Here is a 22,738-nt window from a genome sequence, read left to right as displayed (position 1 = left end):
TTAGAAAAAAATATTATTTAATATTATTCAATAACACTACATAAATTTAAAATAGATCACATAATAACATAGCATTTACAGAATTTGATCGCAATTCCAATATTATTTTTAATAATATTTTACCTGATTTTGTTAGACGCTCAAAAAAGTCATGAAAATTGGTAGTTCTTATTGGATGAATTTCATACGTGATGAAATCATACATAAGTTAATGGAATGATAAAAAATATTTAATATAAAATATTATTTATTTAATAATATAATAGTTATACTTAAATCTACAATATTTAAATTAAAAATCATCAATATTAATATATATATATATTTTTAAATTATTTTATAATTTTAATTTTAAAAGCATTCTTAACCAAGCACATTAAACTATTTTTTCTTCAACCTCAATTTCAACCATAGTTTTAACTAAACATCTATTTTTTCAAACCAACTTCAACTGAAAATATTTTTTATAAAATAACTTTTTTAAAATCACTACCATAGCAGTTACCATAATACCTAAGACACTCTTTATAATCGATTTCAGCAATCTCTCTATTAAATCTCTCTATTAAATAGGGGGTTGCAGTGTAGGCCGCAGGCTCATCCTCTCCAAGTGATATTTCAAAAATCACCAAATAACTACTCTGATAAGAATTGAGAAAATGTTTTTACCAGTGGCGTATGGAAGGTAAAAGGATGAAAACATGAATAATAAAATTTTATAAAAAGACACTGGCAAGGAGAAAACAAACATTGATCTCTCAATGCTTGGATGTCAAAGTTCTCGTCCATGACAGTCCCAACTCCAACAAGGGTACAAAGACAACTAAGACAAACTTATTTTGGTCACATTTCCAGTTCTTAACTGTGGCTATGCTGAAGGTGATTTGGTATAGAAGCGGACCCCAACAGCCACAGCCAAGATTATCAGGGGAACAAGGAACTGCAGGACCTTGATGATGAACTCTGGTGTCTTGTCCTGGTTGTAGTGAGGTTGTCTGGGAGGAGTGTACTTGACGGTGGTAGGGATGGTTGCTGTATCAATATCACCGACGTAAAACTCATCCATCATTGCTCTTGCAGTGCTACTGTGACCAACATCCTCAAAATCATCAGTTGCGTCCTTTCCTGTAGACCATGCATCAAACTCGAAGAATTAATGGATATATATGAACACATCATTGCAATTTTGTTTGGTATGTGTCTTCATACCTGTGGCTGACAGCAAAACCTCATCACCACCGGGATGGTCTTCCAAGAATTTTGTCACGTCATACACCTGTTCCAACACATTATAGTTTCAAATTCAGCTTATGTCAAAATCGGAAGACATATTTAGATGCCATTCAAAATTGTGTAGCGTTTCCATAATGAAGAACCTCAAGTTTCTCCAGAAATGATAAATCGATCATTTCTGATCCATGCTTTGCTCTCTGCTCCCGCATTAGGATAATAACTGTGTCTCAAACACCAAGCACATGGATATGGAGGCTGGCCATCTTCCCTAAATTTTTTAAGGTAATGACTAGATTTCAGTGTCATTGGTGGCTGAAGCCACATTTTTCCAACTCTTCCCAGACCAAAAAAGAAGACAGAAAACAAATCATCCAACCAGAATAACAGGGGATCTAAAGAATCCTATTAATACATTCCTTTTGTCTAATTCAACAGTGTACATAAAATGTCGAGAGCAGCTCGGGGCACGCATGAGAGATGAGATTTCAAGTTTCAACACCAAAACTTGCAACCTCACCTCCCCCTCCTTTTCAGGGCAACAATTATTGAACTCTATAAATCTCGAGAACATGTTGGTCTGCTGGCGTTTATGACATAATGATAACAATACAAGTTAATCACCACTTGTGATGCTATGCAATTTAATTCCCTCCTATCATAGATTAAAGCTTACATATTTTCAAGAGTCTAAAATATTGACCAATGAGTTCAGAAAAAAAACTTAAGATCCAAAACAGCCTCTCAATTATCCAAATGCAGCCCATCAGTGTCATCACTGAACATTCACCCTTAAATATCCGTGATTTCCACGGATCTGATGAAATTGTTCATCTGGTCATTTAACATATAATTTAACTCCTACAACAACAAACAACAACCTCAACCCCAAACTAGATGGGATCGGCTGCATGGATCCTTTGATCGATAATTTAACTCCTGATGTAATAAAAAAAATGTCACATGTAATCTTCTAAATTCAATGTAGGGACCGAGGTTGTAATAAGAGATCTATACATTCACAATCACGGTTTTTCCCTAAGAAATCAGAATTCCAAAGCTAGACAAGAAAACAAAAAAAAAAAAAGATGAACTGATTACCACCAATCATTTAATAAAAAAACACTCGGCTGCCGCCGCCGCCGCATCAACAACAATAAAAGTGTAATTAGCAACGCAATAAGACGAGGAAAGAACAAGCAACCAGAGAGAAATCTATGTTCACCTTCATCAAGATCAAATGTAATGCTATAAACCCGTCATTGCAAGAAAAGGGAATGCAAAACAAATTGGAAAGGAAAAGAAAAAGGGTACCCTGCCCTCAACGACGAGCCAACAATCCTTAGGGCTGTTGTGCGCGGAGACCTCTGCCAAAGTGAATACCTTGCCGTTGCCGCCCATTGTGTGTTTTCTTACCCTTTCGTTTGGTTTTAGAAGGAAAATGAAGGATTCTGTGCTTTGTTACTCAATCACAAAAGCATTGAGTGGCTTCGATTCTTGAATGGAACTTACATAGACCAGGAGACAAGTGGAGAGAAGGAAAGGGAGGGAGTGAGTTGGTTCGGTGGTTGGTGAGAGTCAATTGTGGAGGGTTCGGTAAGAGGTGGTAGGCTTTTGTCACCAACCAACTGGCTTGTATAATTATTTTGATCCACCTGTATTTATTTTTTTATTATATATTTTCTTTTATGGCATTTGCATTACTTTAATGGTAACATTTTTTAATTTTTTTTTAACAAATCATTTCTATTTTAGCTAATGCCCCTTCGATACGAGAACAAATGTTGCATGCATTAAATATTTGTACGTCTAAGACATAGTACCAATCATGGTGTATCGTGTTTAATAAGAATTCGCAATGAATGAGATCAACGTGACGGATCAGAGAGTGTTCGGAACCGTTTATTTTATATTTTGATTATTTTTTATAAATTTTAAAAATTAATAATTATATAAATTTTTAGTAGTCATTAATATTAACAATTACAAAAAATTTAAATTTTTTAGTTACAAACTTTTACCATTTGACCATATACTAAATAATTAAATTGAAAAAATATTTATATTCTTTGGTAAATAACTATAAATTATTATTTTAAAAAGTTATTTTAAAAGATAAAAATAGATAGATAGTTAAAAAAAAATCAAATTTAAAACTTATTAAAAATAATAATGATATTCAATTTAATCTTGTGACCCAACTCGAATTGAGTTTTGAATAAAACTAAAAAGAATATTAATCTAACTAATTCGACTAGATTTTTAAGGTTAATTTTAAGGAGTTTTTTTTTAAGATAAAACGGCATCGTGTTATATACTAAAATTAACTAGAAAGTTATGAGATTTGGATTAGAAAAAATATGTTTACTTCATTAGAGCAAGTTGGACGGGGTAAGCTCTTTCCAACGAGTGTCAATAAAAATAAAATAAAAAAGCTGATTACATTTTAAATAAATAATTCAAGCAGAGGGAATGAGTTATTAATTTAACAAATTAATTGTCTAATTATTTGTTATGAGCTTGATGATCAACGTTACAAGACCATTTCTTTCTACCAACATGTTTGGTTTAACTTTGAAGACTTTGCATTAGATATTTTTGAAATTTTTTTTTTAACTTTACAGGCTCATCAAGCTTAGTTTAATAATTTTTATATTTATTTTTTAAAGTTAGAATCATAACATTAATTTTGTCAAAAAAAAACTATATCATACTAATTTTTAACATCACTAAATACTAAATTAAATAAAAAATTAATATTTCTACCTTCACCACTATCATTATTATTATTTTTTTTCTCATTATGAGTAAAGTATAGCGTTAGTTAAAGATAAAATATAACAATTAAAGCATTATTACATCTCTATAAAAGATAAAAATACAAGTTTGATCTTCAAGAAATATAATTGTTGGGAAGGATAGCCACAAATTCTGAATGAGACTAGTCTCGCTTCTTAAAAGGTGTACTTGTTGAGAAAGGTAGCTACGAACCCCAAATAAGACTAATATATATATATATATATATATATATTACAGAACTCTAAAACGCGTGGGGAAAGTACTGTAGCTTTCCCCACGGTTTTCCCTGCTAAAACATATCGTCTCTGTCACGAAATTAAAAAAAAATAAAGACGTCATGATGTGGTGTTTGTTTTCTTCCCCTGTAATTAGGTCTTCTTTTTTTCTTCTGTCAACGACATCATGATGGTGTCTGAAAAATTAGGCTGCCGAATTCTAAATTGTCTGACATCTTATCTTATCACCTTTAAAATAATAGAAATGCCAGTCTTTTCAATCTTTGGCATCATTTCCGTTTTCATTGTGCATTTCTGATATTTGAAAACATTGTCAGCTCTCCTTTTTCCTGGCCAGAACCCACACTAGCAATCAACATCTACTACACTAGCAATCAACATCCACCGTTGTTTTTCTGCCTTCACCAGTGGCTGAAGTGGATCACCAGCACCTCCACCGTCGACCACCAGCAGCTCCACTGTGGACCACCATCCTCACGACAGACCAGCAAACAGCAGCAAGTACCTCCCGCAGGCCAGGTTGCTTCTTCTCTTCTTGCTTTTCCACGCAAACCATGCATAAATACTGTAAAAAAAAACAACAAACCCTGTAGAATACATGAGTAATTAATTATCTGTTGCTTGCAATCTGCTTTACCAAAGGAAATAGCCATTTGGTTAATTATTAATTTGTAATAATGATTAACAATTGGTTACATATATTTGGTGCTCCATTTCTCTCTTTTGCAATCCGGCTCAATCTAAGATCATGTTCTCCAAAAGAGGGGCTTTCTCTGTTTTCTCTTTTCTTTCTGGTTCCGGCAGATGGTGTCAACTCCAGAGGAAGCAGACTGCAAAGTCTTCTACAGCAATCAACTTTTAAAAATCCGTTCTCAAACTCGGTTCCTTCTCCTCCGCAGATCGTCGCCTTCGTCAGAACGCAGCCCACTGGATCGAAGCCGCACGGTCCCTTCTTTGCTTCTGCGTCGGCGGTGCTGCCTTAAAGTTCGGCCTTCACTTTCCTGCAAATCTTCTCCACCGGTGGAGATCTATCTTCACCTGAAACAAAAGAAAAAGGCAAACCCAAACAGCAGTTGGTTTTAATTAATTTGTTTACAAGTCTGTTCTTGGTTCTTTCTTAGAGCTGGCGTCGGTGAGAAATGAAGAACGGGCGGCTACGGTTGAAGAAGGAAGCCGTGGGTCTGTCGCCGGCTAAGAGCTGTTGCTGGAGGCGGCTGTGCAGGGGAGCCGGTCTGTTTGGTTGAGAGTGAGAGGGGTAATGGAAGCTGGTAGTCGTGAGGCAGATCAGAGGAAGAGAGGTAGTTGTGGTCTGATTTTGGAAGCGAGGGAACTGGCTGCACCAACTTCGCCGCCGGTTACCCTCACGTAAACGTCGACCACCTGAGATGGGTCAAACTTCGGCGGCATCTTTGCTTCTCTGTTGCTGCTTGCTGCCTGATGGAAAGAGAGGGTGATAAAAGCGAAAATAAAAAAGGGGGGCCTGCAGAGAAGATGGAAAATGTTTTTAATTAAAAAGTAATAAAACAATAATTATAGGAAAAAAAAGAGAATGAAGATAAAAAGCTAACATATTTTTATTAGATGGGAATAAAAATAAGAAATGAGAATGAAATTTTTTTTTAAATGAAAAATAATATATTATTAAAATAAATATATGAAACTATTTCGATTGTATCAACTCTACTATCATTATCAATGTTTTTTTTTGTCGAAAATTTATTTAATTAACATATGTAGACATATTGTAATCAGTTGAAGTATTTATTTTTTTATGTGCATGAGTTGTTCATTCAGTTATTTGTTGATCGAAATTGCCTGCTTATTTCATTTTTCTTTGATTTTCTTTTCATTTGGTGTTTTTAAAGTTAGTATTTTTTCTTCTTCTTCCTGGTTTTATTGGATTCTTCATATATTTTGTAAGGTTGTCTTTTTTTTCATCGCGTCTTAAATTATTTTAATATAGTAATATTAAAAAATATTATTTGTAATACATTTTCCATCAAAATATATTTTATACAGAATCTCAACCATGCTATACATTTTCCATCAATTATTTTATTAACGAACTAATTTTTGATTAAATTAATAAGATTTCAGAATGTTTTGTTACATTGACTTGATCAATTATTATATACAACATAGTTTTCAATCATATAAATCAGATTATGAGTTGTTTTATTAGATTGACTTGATCAATTATTGTATAATTTAAATTAAGATTTAACCCAAATTAAATTCTGAATTGAAATTGGCGGACTGGATACAATTAGAGGAAGAGACTGGCAGAGCCAATCACTTCAAAATGATCCACTGTGAGTGGTAAGATGAAATGGGACCCATTGCCACAGGTAGGTTAGGAGTCATTAATTACAACTATAGAATTAAATAATGAGCCTTGAGATATGCAACCATGGGGAAAAAATTAATGTTACCATTTCACCAGTAGCTTACCCGCCAAACTTGCTCGGGGCGTGCTTAAGTTTCTTAGTGGAAGCAACTTTATCAAATAAGAAATTAGGAAATCAATTGTATACTGAGATCTCTCTCTTAGTCTTAGTAGAAGCAACTTTATCAAATAAGAAATTAGAAAATCAATGGTATACTAAGACCTCTCTCTCTTAGTGGAAGCAACTTTATTAAAGTGCAATGTGCAAGCAACTGTTTTGAAATTAAAGCCATGTTCTTTTCTTTGGAGAAGTCAAAAGAATTTAGAAAGGGAAGCGAGTTGTCTTCCATCTTTTTCCTTTGTTTTGTTTTTTTTTGTTTTAAACTAAAAGAAGGGTAGGGTGGTAGCCTAATTACAGCCGTTATGAAAAATGCAATCGGCTGCCTACAAGCAATGTTTATATATTTTAGAATTGTTTTGATGTTATAATATTTTCATGTTAAAATTAAAAAATATTAGTTTAATATATTTTCATGTAAAAAAACATGAAAAAAATATCTTTTATTATCTTAGACATTGTAACAATACCATAATCGTAATAAATAATAGAGATCGAAATAATACAATGAAGATAGCAAATATAGAAAATATAAAATTTTTGTTTAAAATCATCTCATAACAATACCATAATCGTAATAAAATCATCTCATGAAAAAGTATTATTTTTTTTTAATATCTTAAAAGAGTATTATTTTTTCATAATTTTTTATCAAGTGATTAACACATGAGAGGTTGATCTCAAACCAATTTCAATCATTTTAATTTTTTAGACATGTTTGGTATTATGGTTATTATTTTTCAAAATACTTTTTATATTGAAATACATTAAAAGAATATATTTTTTATTTTTGAAAAAAATATTTTGAAGATTAGCGCATCAAAATAATTTAAAATATAAAATAATTTTTTTCATAAAAAATAAAATTAATATTTTAAAAAACACAGGTTGATTCAAATCGACTCTAAATCAAAAATTCATATAATTGTGGATTCGTTCAACTCATTTTTGTTCTGGAACCAAACTAATTCTAGATTTAGTTTATCAATTCACGAGTTAATCAGGTTTACGAAACATCTTTTTATTATATTAGTTGTCAGGATTGCCAAGATCAAAGTTATTATCGATTCCGGCTCATAACCCGGTTAATAAATTTATTTTAAAACATATTTTAAAAAATCAAGTCAAATCTAAATATTATGAGTTTAGAACGAAATCAAGTTAACCTGACAATTATATTAGTTTAGTTTGTTAAAGTTAATTTTCTTTATATTTAATTATCAGACTTTCATACTTTCATGATACGTATCCTGAGCTTTGACAGGTTAACTTGGTTTGATGGGTTAACCCAATTAATTCTGGGTAAACCCGTCATTGTTTTTCTATTTAGTTATCAAACTTTCATTACGCGAATCTCAGGTTTTACGGGATAACCTGGTTTAAAAGGTTAACCCACTTAATTTATTTTTTTTTCTTTTTCTTCATTAGTTTTTTTCCTTTCTGTTGTTTTTTTTTTCTTTCTTTCTTTTAAATTAGTTTATTTAATTATCACACTTTTATAACACGATCTTATAGCCAGACCCACATCCAAAATTCTTGAGTCCGGTGTTGCAATTAGGCTCACTTAAACTTGGGTCATGTAAGTTTAATTTTATTATTAATATTATAAAATATTATTTTTAGGTCAGGCGTTGCAGCCAAACCCAAGATTCTTGGGTATGGCCTTGCAAAAAAACCCAAGATTTTTTAAATTTTTGTTGTTTTTTTTTATATTTTTATACAAAAAAATGACCCGCGGCATAGCGCGGGTACCAAAGCATTGTAGCTTCCCCACGCCTCCTATACATCATTTTTTTTTTCACGCCTCACTATACTTATTATTAATATATTATTATTATATTATATTATATTATATTATTCCTAAGCATGAGAGTGTTTTTTTTCCACGCCTCACTTTACTCATTATTAATATATTATTATTATATTATATTATATATTATTTAACTGTCTTATTTTTTTTCGTTTTAATTTTTTTTGTTTTTTTTAATGAATTTTTTTTTGTTTGATTTAGTTTGTTGGTATTAAATTTTTTCTATTTAATTATCAGATTTTCATAACATGTATCCTGGCTTGACGGGTTAACTTGGTTTGATGGGTTGACCCAGTTAACTTTAGGTAAATCCGTTAATTTTTTCATTTATTTAGTTATCAAACTTTCATGATGCAAATTCCAGATTTGACGGGTTAATCCAGTTAATTCATTTTTTTTCTTTTTCTTCATTAGTTTTTTTTTTCTGTTAGTTTTTTTTTTGTTTTTTTCTTTTTAATCAATCTATTTAATTATCACACTTTTATGACACGACCTTGCAGCCAGACCCACATCCAAGACTATTGGATCTGGTATTGCAGCCACCCCCACTTAAACTTGGGTCATGCAAGTTTAATTTTATTATTAATATTATTAATATTATAAATCTGATAACTAAAAAAAATATATAACATTAACAAACTAAATCAAACAAAAAAATTCATTAAAAAAAATTAAATTCTATTTAGTTATCAAACTTTCATGAAAGGGTTAACCCAATTAATTTAATTTCTTTTTCTTTTTTTTCATTAGTTTTTCTCTTTCTGTTCATTTTTTTTCTTTGTTTTTTTTAATTAGTTTATTTAATTATCACACTTTTATAACACGACCTTATAGCCAGACCCACATCCAAAATTCTTGAGTCCGGTGTTGCAATTAGGCTCACTTAAACTTGGGTCATGCAAGTTTAATTTTATTATTAATATTATAAATATTACTTTTAGGTCAGGCGTTGCAGCCAAACCCAAGATTCTTGAGATGACCTTGAAAAAAAACCCAAGATTTTTAAATTTTTGTTCTTTTTAAATATTTTTATACAAAAAAATGACCCGCGGCATAGCGCGGGTACCAAGGATTAGTTAAAGTTAATTTTCTTTCTATTTAGTTATCAGACTTCCATACTTTCATGGTACGTATCCTGAGCTTGACAGATTAACTTGGTTTGATGGGTTAACCCAATTAATTCTAGGTAAACCCGTCATTTTTTTTCTATTTAGTTATCAAAATTTCATTACGTAAATCTCAGGTTTTACGGGATAACCTGGTTTAAAGGGTTAACCCAATTAATTTATTTTTTTTCTTTTTCTTCATTAGTTTTTTCCTTTCTGTTGATTTTTTTTCTTTGTTTTTTTTTATTAGTTTATTTAATTATTACATTTTTTATAACACGACCTTATAGCCAGACCCACATCCAAAATTCTTGAGTCCGGTGTTGCAATTAGGCTCACTTAAACTTCGGTCATGCAAGTTTAATTTTATTATTAATATTATAAATATTATTTTTAGATCAGGTGTTGCAGCCAAACCCAAGATTTTGAAATTTTTGTTTTTTTATATATTTTTATACAAAAAAAAGACCCGCGGCATAGCGCGGGTACCAAGGCTAGTATATATATATAGAGTGTTTGGTCTATAATGTAATTGTCTAAGAAAAAAAGAGGTGGGAAATGTCAAGGTCAGGCCTTCATCATACCTGTGAGGAAAATGCATCACGCTTGCCTTGAATTCTGGTCTGCCCATCAACTCATCGGCCTCTGAGGTGCTAATTTGTCAGCTCTCAACTAACCATTACCATTGTTCTAAAGCGCGCACAGAGCACTTCCTTGTTATTTTTGTTTTATTTTTTTAGCATAATCTTCTTATCATTAGATTAATAAATAATGATAAATACTTAGATATTTTACTCGTGTTTTGTTATTGATTAGATATTTTTTAAAAATAAAAGGTTTTTATATATATTTAAAAATATATTTTTAAAAATTATATGTTAGTAAATAAATAAAAACATAAATAATAACTAAAATTAAAAGATAGATACGGATTAAAATATTTAATCTTACAATCTATAATATTTACTCAATTATGTTTACTAAATTTATTAATTAAAGTATTTTTTTTTATTCAAGCAAATGATAATAGAAATAAGCACAAGGTTGCACCTATTATAAATATTTTTTAAAAATATTTTTATTTATTTTCAAAAATAAATTTTATCTATACAAAAGATAAAAATATTTATAGATAAATTATAGAAACTCTTCAAAATTTAAACGCATAACAAAAAATTATTGTCATTTAAAAGAGAGACTCTTTAAACAAAAAAAAAAAGAAGGTATTAATCTAGATATAAATAAAAACAAGTTAGAGAAAAACCATATATATATATATATATATAAGCATTAATTTAAAATAACAATTTAGATAAAAAAAATAATAAAAAAAGAAAAAAGCAAATGCCTAAGTGTCAAGCCAGCCCACTTGGCCCGTTTTATTAGGGTCTGCACGACTGAGCTTTTGTTTTTTGCAATTGGAACGGACATGTTGTACATTCCAATTTTTATTTTTTTTAAATAGATTGTACGTCATCTGATTTGTCTAGATTTCAGGCACCACAGTGATTGAAAACCAAGGCTTAAGTCTTTTTGACCCAAAACCCCTTTTTTCTACCTAAAACACCTCAGGTGTTGTGATAACTATATTCATGACCTAAAAAAATCAAAAACATTGTCTCAAACCGAAATCAACTCGAAACAAACAATCAAACCGAGCTCAAATCTATTTTTCATAAACTTTAAAGATAAAAAAAAAACATTTAATATGAACTTCTCTTATCAAACAAAACTGTTTTGTATAAGCATCGACTATTTTAGTGGTTTAAATCGATGTCGACGATATTTTTTCTCTCTCTATCACCATAATCCAACAACCCCTCTCTCTCTCTCTCATTTCTCGATCAGGGACTAAAAAATAATAAAAATAAACTTTTTATATCATAATTGAATTTGAAAAAAAATTAAGGCATCGAAATCGTATATTTTTTTGTTATTTTTAAAGTTAGATGACTAGAATGTATCTTTTCCAAAACTTATGGCACGCTATCAATGTTTGAAACTTTTTTTCATTTTATTTCCTGTTCTTTCAATTTCACCATAGGCTAAGAAATCAGAAATAATTGGCTTTAAATTATAACCAAATCAGCTAAAATAAAACTTTCAAGACCAAAAGAAATTGTCAAGAAATGAACAAGTCCGTCCGCAATGATTTGTTTGTGCATAGGCACTGCTGATGTCTACTGTTAATATCCCATGCGTTTTAATATTTACTATAATTCATTAATTTGTGAGATTTTATGATGTTAAAACTATAATTATCATTATTTATTATATTAAGAGAGATAAATATAAGAAGGAAATAAATATAAAAGATAACATTTTATTATTTTTTTATAAGATTGGATGTGATTTTTTTTTGGTTTCTCTCTTTTCTTTGTTTCTCTTATTTTTAAATAGCGTTTTAGTTATTGTCCGTAATAAAGATAAATAGTAGGAATAAGAATATATATATATATTCTAATTTTATATTTTGAAAATATAAAAGTTGACTTCAAAACCGTTCAGAAAATTGTATATTTTTGTGTTCATTTTTATTTTTTAGAACGAACACATTTCTATCCTCTTTTTTTTTTATTATTCTTTATATTTATTTTAAAAAATCAGTTGCGTCGAAGATTGATAATCACAGATGCAGCATCATGAAAATTTTCAAGATTGGTTGCGTCGTGGAGTTCAACTTCCTCATCTCTCCAAAAAAAAAAAAAAAAGGAGAGAGAGAGAGAGAAATCGTATTGATTCAAAGTCTCCAGAACGCAATTTGAGATATTCATGTTTAGCGACATGTTTGGCGTGATATATACAATACAAGCACGCCATTGTTGAACACTTGGTCTGCTAACACAACAACCACATATTCCATTGCACAATTTTAGGTTTTCTAGGTATAAGTTCAAGACAAGATTAATTAAAATTAAATTGTAACTATCTAGTAGGTAGTTTAGTGGTAAAAAAATTTAAAGCTTAAAGGGTTTGTTCTCCTGTAATCTCAAGCTCAAGTCTTGTGGTTGTTAATATGATAACCACTGGATTTTTAATATTTTTTTTAAATTATTTTTTATATAAGCACATCAAAATGATCTGAAATAAAAAAAATTGAAGCAAAGAAAAAAAACAATTTTTTTTTTAAAATAGTGCTTTTGAAACGCAAAAACAAATAAAGTTTTATGAAATTAAGTTAAGAAAACATGTAAAAACTGTGTTTCAAACTCAATTTTTTTTGTTGGACTTCATAATATAAAACATAGTTTTATGCATTACCAAATACCTAACTATGTTTTTTACATCACAAACACAAAAACTAAACCTAAATAAACGGACCTTTGCCAATTTTATCAATAAGCAAATACTATAATAATTAAGGACCGTTTGGTACTGCGTTTCAACCTGCGTTTCGTCAAATTTTGAATTTTTTTTTTTTTACTAAAATTGAGTTTGGTTTGTACCTTTTGGATCGTTTTGATGTGCTGATGTCAAAAATAATTTTTAAAAAATAAAAAAAATCATTGGCATGTATTTTGGCACGAAAAGTTATTTGAAAAGCAACCGTTACCACACTACCAAACATGCTCTAAATAAGGATAACGAGGATGGTGCAATGTAACATCGTCAATAATTTAAAGGCTCTATTTTGAAAATAAATAAATAGAGATACGTACATTGAGATAAAAGGAAGAAGAAGAAGAAGAAGAAGAAGAAGAAGAAACATTTGGCTATAAAATTAATAGTAAGTACACATGGTTGTTAAGTCCCTTTTCAAAAACGTAAAATCTAAAGAGTTCATAATCCTAATCTCCTTAAAAATCGTTTTAGACTTAAAATCGTTGCAAAATTAGGCTTTTGCAGAGTCAAGGTGTGTTTGGATTTAACTTTTTTTTTTTTAGAGTGTTTTTAATTTAAAAATATTAATTTAATTTTTTATGTGTTTTTTTAATGATTTTAATATACTAATACATAAAATAAAAAAATAAATATACAAAAAATATTATTATAATATATATTTAGATTAAAACATACTTTTAAAAAATAACTTTTAAAATATTACCTAATAAACACTGAGCTAATAGCGGAATAACTTTGTTCATTCAAGCAAACAAGTGGATTGTCCTTTCTCTCCACCAAATAGATATTTTTGAAATTATAACAAGATGATGATTTAAAATATTTTTTATTTAAAAATATATTAAAATATTTTTTTTTATTTTTAAAAATATTAATTTTAATATCAGCATATTAAAACAATCTGAAAACAATAAATATTTTTTTTTCATTTTAAATAATTATTTTTTTCAAAAATTTTTAGGAAATATGATTTGTATTGCGTTCTCAAACAAGGCCAAAGAATAAAATCGAATCATCTCTAAAGCCTAGGGCGTAATAATTTGACCGACTTGAGGATCCACTTGAAAAAATAATTGGGTTGCTAGGTTGACCCGCGAGTTATTAAATCAATCCAAGTTTATAATTTTCATATGAAATAATATTAATTTAGTTATTTTTAAAATTAATTTTTATTGAATCAATTCAAATTTATATTTTTTTATTTGAAATAACATTATTTTTAGTTATTTTTAAAACTAAATTTTATCAAAACCGGTTTAACTTATAATCTAATTCAAGTTTGACTTTGAGTTATAATTTTTTTCTGGGTTAATTCAAGCTATCATAATGTGTTTACTAATTATATTCTAAGCTCAAATCATTTGAGCATGACAGCAACAAAGTATTTTTAAATTGGATCCATGTTCTTCTGTTTTTTTTTTAATTATTCTCTTGACTTCACATACGGGAAACGATAGAATCCCTTGATAATTAAAACCCTCTAGTTCAGAGGTGATGATTCAGCCTGAAGCAACCAATTGACCAAATTGATACTTGTAAAATAAATCATAAAGCATTTTATATTAAAATACGAAAGCAAAGGGGTTTCTAGCCAATGTATTCTAGCCGAGCCCCGAAAAAAAAAAAAATCTATCATATCATCTATATATATATATATTATTTATTCATTTATTTGTAGTTTGTATCATTTTAGGATTTTTCAATCCAATTTTAGATATAGTTATTAAACATAGTTAAACAAGTTAACAAAAACTTAACATGAACCAAGTTTTTATTGATTTGAATGACTTAATTAAATTGATTAAAACCTTAATGAGTTAATATCTTGTAAAAAAATAAAATATTAATGTTTTAATAAAAATGATTAACTAGATAAATACACGAGTTGGTCAAATAACCAATAATACATATTTTTTTTAAGGGCATATTTGAAAGTGTAATAATAATTATATTTCAAAATATTTTTAGCTTAGAAATATATTAAAATAATATATATATATATATATATATAAATTAATTTTAACATTAACATATTAAAAAAATATAAAAAAATTAAATTTAAACAATTTTTTAATTTGTTTTTAAAAACACAGTTTGAATAACGTTACTAAACATTGCCCAGTTCAGTTCTCACAGCTATGCCTCTAGGATTCTGTTTTTTACCATCCAATAATCTAGTTTTTTTTTTTTTTTTTTTTTAAAAAAAAAAAAAATAAAAAAAAACCGATTTTAGTAGCTCGTGAGTTTACCTCCTCCTCCAACGAGCAAAGCTCTGGGCTCGTTGAACCCAATTATTCTCACATTTGATACGGCCCAGCTCAATTAAACGAGCTCATGCTTTCCCACTTCGGGCCCATGTTTACTACTAACGACTGCTCACCGTACACGACTCACTTGACACTCACTCGATAACCCTAACTTCAAAAACCCTAGTCACCCTCGCTTATATACTCCTTCACCACCGAAATCAACTCCCTTCGAGAGAGAGGAGGACGCGGCAAAAATGGTGTCAGGATCAGGAGTCTGCGCGAAGGTGGTAGTGGTGGACGCGAGGCACCACATGCTTGGGCGTTTGGCATCTATCATTGCCAAGGAGCTCTTGAACGGCCAGAAAGTTGTGGTTGTTAGGTGCGAGGAGATATGTATGTCTGGTGGGCTTGTGAGACAGAAGATGAAGTACTTGAGGTTTCTCCGTAAGCGCATGAACACCAAGCCTTCTCATGGTCCCATCCACTTCCGCGCTCCTGCTAAGATCTTCTGGCGCACCGTTCGTGGGTCCGTTTCTTTTCATGTTTTTCTCTCCCCATTTGACTCTGTTTTCATATATATATTTATGTTTGTTTTTTTGGAAATGGCTTGTCTAGCTGACATTTTAATGAGTATTCTGGTGTTTAAGAATGTGGGCTTAGGTTGTTTTAGCTGTTTTTGAGTGTTTCGATGTTAAAGTATTTTTTCTTTCTTTTGGTATTTTGACAGAATGATACCACACAAGACTAAGAAAGGGGAGGCAGCCCTTGCAAGATTGAAGGCTTATGAGGGAATCCCACCTCCATATGACAAGAAGAAGAGGATGGTTATCCCTGATGCTCTTAAGTGAGTTTTTTTTTCTTAGCTTAGAATGACTCTTTGGATGTATTGAGACTTAAGTGTTTTATATATAATTATTTGATATGATTGCTCTATGTTTTGTTTTGAAAATTAGGGTGTTGAGGCTTCAGAAGGGTCACAAGTACTGCTTGTTGGGCAAACTGTCATCTGAGGTTGGATGGAACCACTATGACACCATCAGAGTAAGTTTTAGTTTCCTTAGATTGTCTAACCATGATCTTATTGTTGAATGAATTAGGATTATACTTATTTTCCCTATTCAAAACACTGAATTTGCTTCATGGCTTATTGTATTTAATTATACCAGTTTATTTAATTCAAAGCACACATGCTACTTCTGCTCTAGTTGATGTTTTAATATTTATTTTATTTTTGTAGATTGTACAAGCTTGGTGCCTCATTTTTTCGGGAATATAATTTACCCATAACATGTTTCCTTTTGGAATGGTTATTATTAATGTTTCTCTGTTATATGCAAAGAACTCTTGCTTAAGAATGATGTGATATGCATTGAAGTTTTTCTTGTGAAGTTGCTAGTTGTGGTATCAAGTAACTTGGGATCAAATCTAGCCCTCATCAGGTATTGTAGTATCCACGGGAAGGGGATGGTTATCTACAATTTTATAGCTATGGATTGTTGCCCCCCCCCAAATTGAATAAAAAGAACAAACTGGAAAATCTCTTAAATTCTCAGCTCTGGTTCACGAGAGATTATTTAAAGTGGACTGGGCTTTGTTATTAATGAATATTTACTAGTGTGTTCTAATTTGTGTCATGGGTGTGTAATGAGTGTCTGAATTCGATAAGTTAACAGTTGCTGTACTGTTTCGTTAGGAAATAGCAATCTGGTGTTTGCTAGTTGTTACCTTGCCATGTTGCAAGCTATGCATTTTCTTTAGTTAATTGAATGTCTTCATGTATTTTCTTGTTGAAGTTTCTTGCGAAACTCTTGAATAGCGTATGAAATTTGATGAGTAATTCTCTTTATCTGATCACTCAACAGGAGCTGGAGGAGAAGAGGAAGGAGAGGTCCCAGGTTAGATACGAAAGGAAGAAACAGCTCAACAAACTCAGGGCAAAGGCAGAGGTAACTGCAGAAGAAAAACTTGGTCCCCAAGTAGATATCCTTGCACCTGTTAAGTACTGAATTCCAAGGCTCTAGCTAGTTCACAATTTTGTTGGGGATTCTGTTTTTATGGATCCCAGAGTGTTATTTTTTGTTTAAAAAGCCTGAATCTGTTTAAACTCGAGTGGTTATTTAGTTTCTACTCGTTAAGATGTTGAATGATTTAGATAATTTCAAATTCCTTTGTTTGCCATTGGATCTCGATGTCCCAGGCCTTTTAATTTACAAGCACATTTCTTGTTGTCAAATCATAGCTTAAGATGTCAGAATGAAGGCATCATGTTGGACACAAGTAATTAGACCCTTTGTTGTGGCACACGGTCTGAGTTATTGTGCAGCGTGAATGGGTTTGGGTTCCAAGCACTAGTTCCTTTCTTCAATGGTGTGAATGACAGTGCAGCTTGCCCTTTTCTTACAATGTAATGACAGTGCAGCTTGCCCTTTTCTTACAATGTAATGACAGTGCAGCTTGCCTTTTTCCTACAATTTGGCAGATGATTTTCAGCTGCTGTTTTACTAGTTGGTTTTGAAACCTTATGCTTGCATATGTAGGTTGGTTTTTGTGCTGGAAGTGTTAATTCTCACTGGAAATGTTTGCGGTTTTTAGTTTTATTGGTTCAAAGACAAACAAATAGCATTTGATTCCAATGAAATTGTATGTTCTTGATGGAAAAGAAATTTGATGCTTTGAAGTTTTTGGTGCTTTTATGGTGCTGCAACACCGCCACAATTGTCTGCATGGTTCGAGTCGAGTTTGTTTACAGCTGTAGCTAAATATCTGGGAATTGCATACAAATTTTCACGATCAAGGAAAACATGGCATTCTTTCAAACGCGCTTCTCCAGGAGATGTTCTTCATGACACAGGTGGGATTCAGATTATGGAAATGAAGTCTCTCGATATTCATTTTCACCCCCAAGCAGTTCAAAGGTCTAGGCCCTCAAGGGTTAGCATAACGTGTACTTACGCTAAAGTTTTTGTGCTGCGTGGGGATGACTGAAGCAGTATCAGTTTTAAAGGTTAGCCCGTATTGATATAGGTTTAAAATCTAGTGTTTTTTTTTTATAAATAAAATTCATTATAATTTAAATTAATTTACCTGATTTGCAATCAATCTGAACTTTGAAATAGATCAATTTCCGAGAGCAGTTTGAAAATCTGAACTATATAACTACAGCTACAACCTGCCAAGTTTCAAGGTGCTGAAGCTGTAGAGTTCCGAGAGCAGTTTGAAATTCTTTCCTCCCATTTCTCCATGAATACTTTAATTGCCAGCAGTTTCCACTTCCTGGCACCTTTCGTCTCTTGCAACTTGCCCACGTTTGTTTATCACCAACACCAGCTTCCATTCTCTTAACAATCAACTTAACCATCAGACCAGTGTTATAAGAGTTAGCCCGGCCCGGCAAGTCTAATCGGTGACCCGTACACCGGTCAATAGGAAACCATTATCTTTCTTTTTACCAAAACATTTTGTTTTCTTCACGAGATAATAACCAAATACTATCAAATCAAACATCGAATTGAAGTCTACTAATCAAATCTTATTCTAAACAGGGTTAGAACTCGTAATCTACACTTAAAGTTGGGTGAAAAAGCAAAAAAGAGAACAGATATTGGTTAAATAAAGGGATAAATGTGTCCAGCGAGTCAAGTTCATACGAAGTAGCATCATTCTTATCCCAGAAAACTTCCTTGTCGAGAGAATAAGATTGGCTGGTCTTCAACTTTCTCGAGCTAGCAAAATTATTGATTTCGGGTTTTGGGTTTAGTGGAATTGGGAGGTATCTTTCCTTGTAGAGAAAGACACGAGCATGATTTAGAGTGAGAGTACAAGTTAAGAAAGAGATCATTGCAGATTGTAGTGGGCATTCTGCATGATGCGGGCACAAGAAGCATCCTAGGCATCATCGATTCACTACTATGAAAATCCTAATAATCTAGCAGATTACTATAATACTCCTTTTTCATCAAATAAGTTTGAATTTATTTATTTATGAAAAAAATTCTTTTTGGGATCAACTTATGTGTTAATTAAAAACTAACACACCTTTTATTAGATTAGCGAGATTTATTTTACAGTTACACTTTGTTAATTAAAATCTCATTAAAAATATCAAAAAAATGTTTTTTAGAATACAACTACAGGTTATATTCTAGAAATGGTGCATGAATCATCTTTTTTAAATAATCTTAAAGATGTATTTAGACAAATTTGGTACATTTTCTTAGATTCTAGACCTAAAGTTTGAATTAAAAGAGTTATAGAAAATAATATATATTCTTAATCATCAAATCAACCTCTTTGATTAACACTTATTTTTATATCATGATAATGTGTAAGTACGAATATACTGTATAGTCTCTATCTTTTTTTTCCTTCACTTTTTTAAACAATGTTTTCACCTAAAACCTTGCAGAATTCTCTCTTTTCACTACTATATTTAACAATTTTATCGATAAAATATTCTATCGGTATTTACCTTACCATTCCATCAGTGTGTATTTTATTGACGGATTCACGAATGAAATATGATCATTGAAAAAAAAAAAACCAAACCAAAATTTTATTTTTTTTAAAAAAACCAAAACCGGTTTCGATTTAGTTTGGTTATTTTAGAACAAAAACCGAGACCCAACCGATTGGTTTTGGTTCGATTATTTTATAATAAAAACAAAAAAATTATATTGTTTTTTGGGGTTTTTTTTTGTAATTTATAATGGGTTTGGTTTTGGTTTGGCTCAGTTATTAATTTCAGTTTAGTTCAATTTGGTTTTTCAGTTTCAAACTTATAAAACCAAAACCAAACTTATAAAACCCGAACCAAACCAGTCTGTTTTTTTAAATATTCTAATCGATTTAATCGGTTTTTTTCACGATTCAATTTTTTCAGTTATTTGTTTTTCTAGTTTTCTTGGTTTAATCAACTTTTCAGTTTTTTTGCTGATCTCTAAGTGTACTTACTGAATAAAAGGTCTCGATCCATCATAGTTAAATAGTACATAATTATATGCTTATTTCATTTTATTTTAGATAATTATCTTTCTTTGACAACATTTTTTGTTACGAGTCGCCCAGGACTGGAGAATATTGATAAGTTTCCACTCGAAGGCACTTTACCACTATCGGCATGCCATGAAACGCAATTGATTCTTGTTCTCAATTAAGGCTCGAAATAATATGAGATAAATATTGAGATATCTTCAACAATATAAGCCTTACATAATGAAGCCTAAATACAAGCTTTGTTTTTAACTTTTTTTTTTTAAAGGTTAAACAAGTACTTGTATTAAATTAAATGAATATTTTCAATTAACAAAAACAATGAAAATACATTTTTAATTACATTGAATGTACTCTAACCTCTCAAATGGATACATCCATCTATATTAGACCGGGTCTTTAACTTTTGCCTTATACGGTTAATATATAGGTAGATAGTCCATCGGTCAAAAAATGATGGAGAGAATATCATCTTAAGTTTGCATGTTGTCTAGATGATATTCATTTCAAGCATCTCAATATACTATGTCTGCAACTTATTAGAGCATATATCTTTAAAGAAATGACTGATCTCTGTAAGTGCATCCTAATTCTCCTTTGACAATAAATCCCGATAAACTAATGGAATGAGTGTTTGCATAAACACGTGACAATCATGACTCTTCATTTCATATAATCTATAACCCTCTTAATTGACCAACCTTGATATGTTCAAGGTATGTCCGTCATGAAAACGCAGACTCTTAAGTTATTGGTAGACTAGTAGTTGTGCATTCTTATCTAAGGTAAAAGCTTGCTTTGGGCTTTGTGACCCATGACCCAACATAAACTAAATTCATATTTTTACGGTGATAAAATAATGCTATATCCATTATAGCCTTGATGTTGTCCTTTATCTTCCCCTTTACATCCATAATCATGTTGAAAATATTCTCAAACACGTTTTTTTTTCTATGCATGATGTCGAGGTTATGGCGGAGAAGATTGGTCTTTCAATAAAGAAGCTCCCAGAAAATACTTTGCTTTATCCAATTGTGGGTCAAACTAAAACCAATAAACTTCTGTTTATCAGATTGAAAACCAAACACAATGTCACCGTACTCTGATACCATGTCATACAATTCTTCACCCAAAAGATGCGGGGTGTAACATCCTTTTCAACTCAGCTCATAAAAAAGTCCTTTCTATACCTGTGATCAGTTAGTAAGAAATGTTGGTGGCAGTCAAAAAAAGACATTTTTTACGCGTTTGTTAGCGTGAATGTCTTTATTATTTTCCATACAATATGAATATGCTAATTTTCCGTGTGTGCTCCAACAAAAAACCATTTTATAAGCTGAAAAATCATAGATAGTTCACATCAAAGTTGTCTTCATAAGAAAATTATGTTTCGTTGATACATCATAAGTTAAAGTTCTGGAGAACCACAATTGTGTCAACTCATCAATCAACCATTAAAGACAAACATCTATATTTCGCCCCGGACTATTAGGATCAGATATGACCGTAGATAAACACATGAACTTTGGCCTTATACACATTCCTGGTGACAAGTTATAAATCGTAAATGTAACCGACTAACAAAAATAAGGAGCAGCAAATGATCTAAATGGATTGAATTCGTCTGTACATATTTCAAGGCGCACGTTCCTTGATTCGGTTGTAAAGTGAGGATGTACACTGTTAAAGTGTTTCCATACATCATTGTTAGAAGGGTGCACCATTATTCTATCCACCACATCATGTGATTGGTGCCATGACATGTGCTCAATAATTTTTGATGACATGAATAACTTTTGCAGTTTAGGTGTGATTAGGAAATATTTAAGTTTTTCATGTGTGACAAGAGTCCTTCCCCTGTCAATTTTGATTTTATAACGAGAACGTCACACGTTTTGCATTTGGTCATCATGCAGAAGTTTGGACACAGTTAATTTTTTGGTATCCTAGACCGAAGGGTTACATTATGGACTTAGCAACATAGAAACTCTCTTTCAGCTTGTTCCTTTCAAGTAAAATACTTGTTATCCATTTGATAATTTTATCATAACTGACATCACTCAACCTATAATAGTTTGTCAAAATCTTTCAAAAGATAAAAACTTGGTTGCATCCGCATTAGCTTCTTCATCTATGATTGGAAATTGATCGACATGACTCTGATTCATTCTCATTGAATCCTTAACTATAGTTTTATAAGGATTACTATTGTCATCTACAACTCTATACACGTTGCAGGCACTAGAAATTGACCCAACCATTCTTTTTACCATGGTCCCGTGAAGAACAAATGGTTTTCTATGCGTATACCAACACATATATTCCTCCATTAACCCTTTTTGTAGAAGATACATCGTTATAACATCTAGATCGAGAAACTTTTTTTATTTTTACACCTCTTGTATGAACAACTAATACTGCCTCCATTAATATTTCTCGAATTAGATGTTGTGTATTGATAAAATTCTGAACC

At 31.0% G+C, this 22,738-nt stretch overlaps 2 protein-coding genes across 2 annotated transcripts; one reads left to right on the top strand and one right to left on the bottom strand.

The window, feature by feature from the left end:
• Positions 1-694: 694 nt before the first annotated feature.
• On the bottom strand, positions 695-2,818 carry LOC118049891 (cytochrome b5). The gene is made up of 3 exons (XM_035060050.2): positions 2,545-2,818; positions 1,210-1,276; positions 695-1,125 (listed from the first exon to the last, which is right to left on the bottom strand). The coding sequence occupies exons 1-3, from the start codon at positions 2,629-2,631 to the stop codon at positions 869-871; spliced, it is 411 nt and encodes a 136-aa protein (XP_034915941.1). The 5' UTR covers positions 2,632-2,818; the 3' UTR covers positions 695-868.
• Positions 2,819-15,417: 12,599 nt separating this feature from the next.
• Positions 15,418-17,459, top strand: LOC118049892 (large ribosomal subunit protein uL13w). Its single transcript, XM_035060051.2, has 4 exons — positions 15,418-15,802; positions 16,004-16,120; positions 16,230-16,317; positions 17,139-17,459. The coding sequence occupies exons 1-4, from the start codon at positions 15,531-15,533 to the stop codon at positions 17,280-17,282; spliced, it is 621 nt and encodes a 206-aa protein (XP_034915942.1). The 5' UTR covers positions 15,418-15,530; the 3' UTR covers positions 17,283-17,459.
• Positions 17,460-22,738: the final 5,279 nt, after the last annotated feature.

The sequence above is a fragment of the Populus alba genome, chromosome 2, assembly GCF_005239225.2.
Source record: "Populus alba chromosome 2, ASM523922v2, whole genome shotgun sequence".
Taxonomy (NCBI): Eukaryota; Viridiplantae; Streptophyta; class Magnoliopsida; order Malpighiales; family Salicaceae; genus Populus; species Populus alba.
The sequence above is the reverse complement of the archived record's forward strand: the minus strand, read 5'-3'. Positions and strand labels throughout refer to the sequence as shown.

What these genes read in the sequence shown, in the direction of transcription:
- LOC118049892 (XM_035060051.2), top strand. Translation starts at nt 15,531, where the DNA reads ATGGTGTCAGGATCAGGAGTCTGCGCGAAGGTGGTAGTGGTGGACGCG. An exon ending in TTCTGGCGCACCGTTCGTGG is followed by an intron (nt 15,803 to 16,003) that starts GTCCGTTTCTTT and finishes GTATTTTGACAG; the next exon opens with AATGATACCACACAAGACTA. An exon ending in GTTATCCCTGATGCTCTTAA is followed by an intron (nt 16,121 to 16,229) that starts GTGAGTTTTTTT and finishes TTTGAAAATTAG; the next exon opens with GGTGTTGAGGCTTCAGAAGG.
- LOC118049891 (XM_035060050.2), bottom strand. Translation starts at nt 2,631, where the DNA reads ATGGGCGGCAACGGCAAGGTATTCACTTTGGCAGAGGTCTCCGCGCAC. An exon ending in GGCTCGTCGTTGAGGGCAGG is followed by an intron (nt 1,277 to 2,544) that starts GTACCCTTTTTC and finishes GTGTTGGAACAG; the next exon opens with GTGTATGACGTGACAAAATT. An exon ending in GGTTTTGCTGTCAGCCACAG is followed by an intron (nt 1,126 to 1,209) that starts GTATGAAGACAC and finishes CATGGTCTACAG; the next exon opens with GAAAGGACGCAACTGATGAT.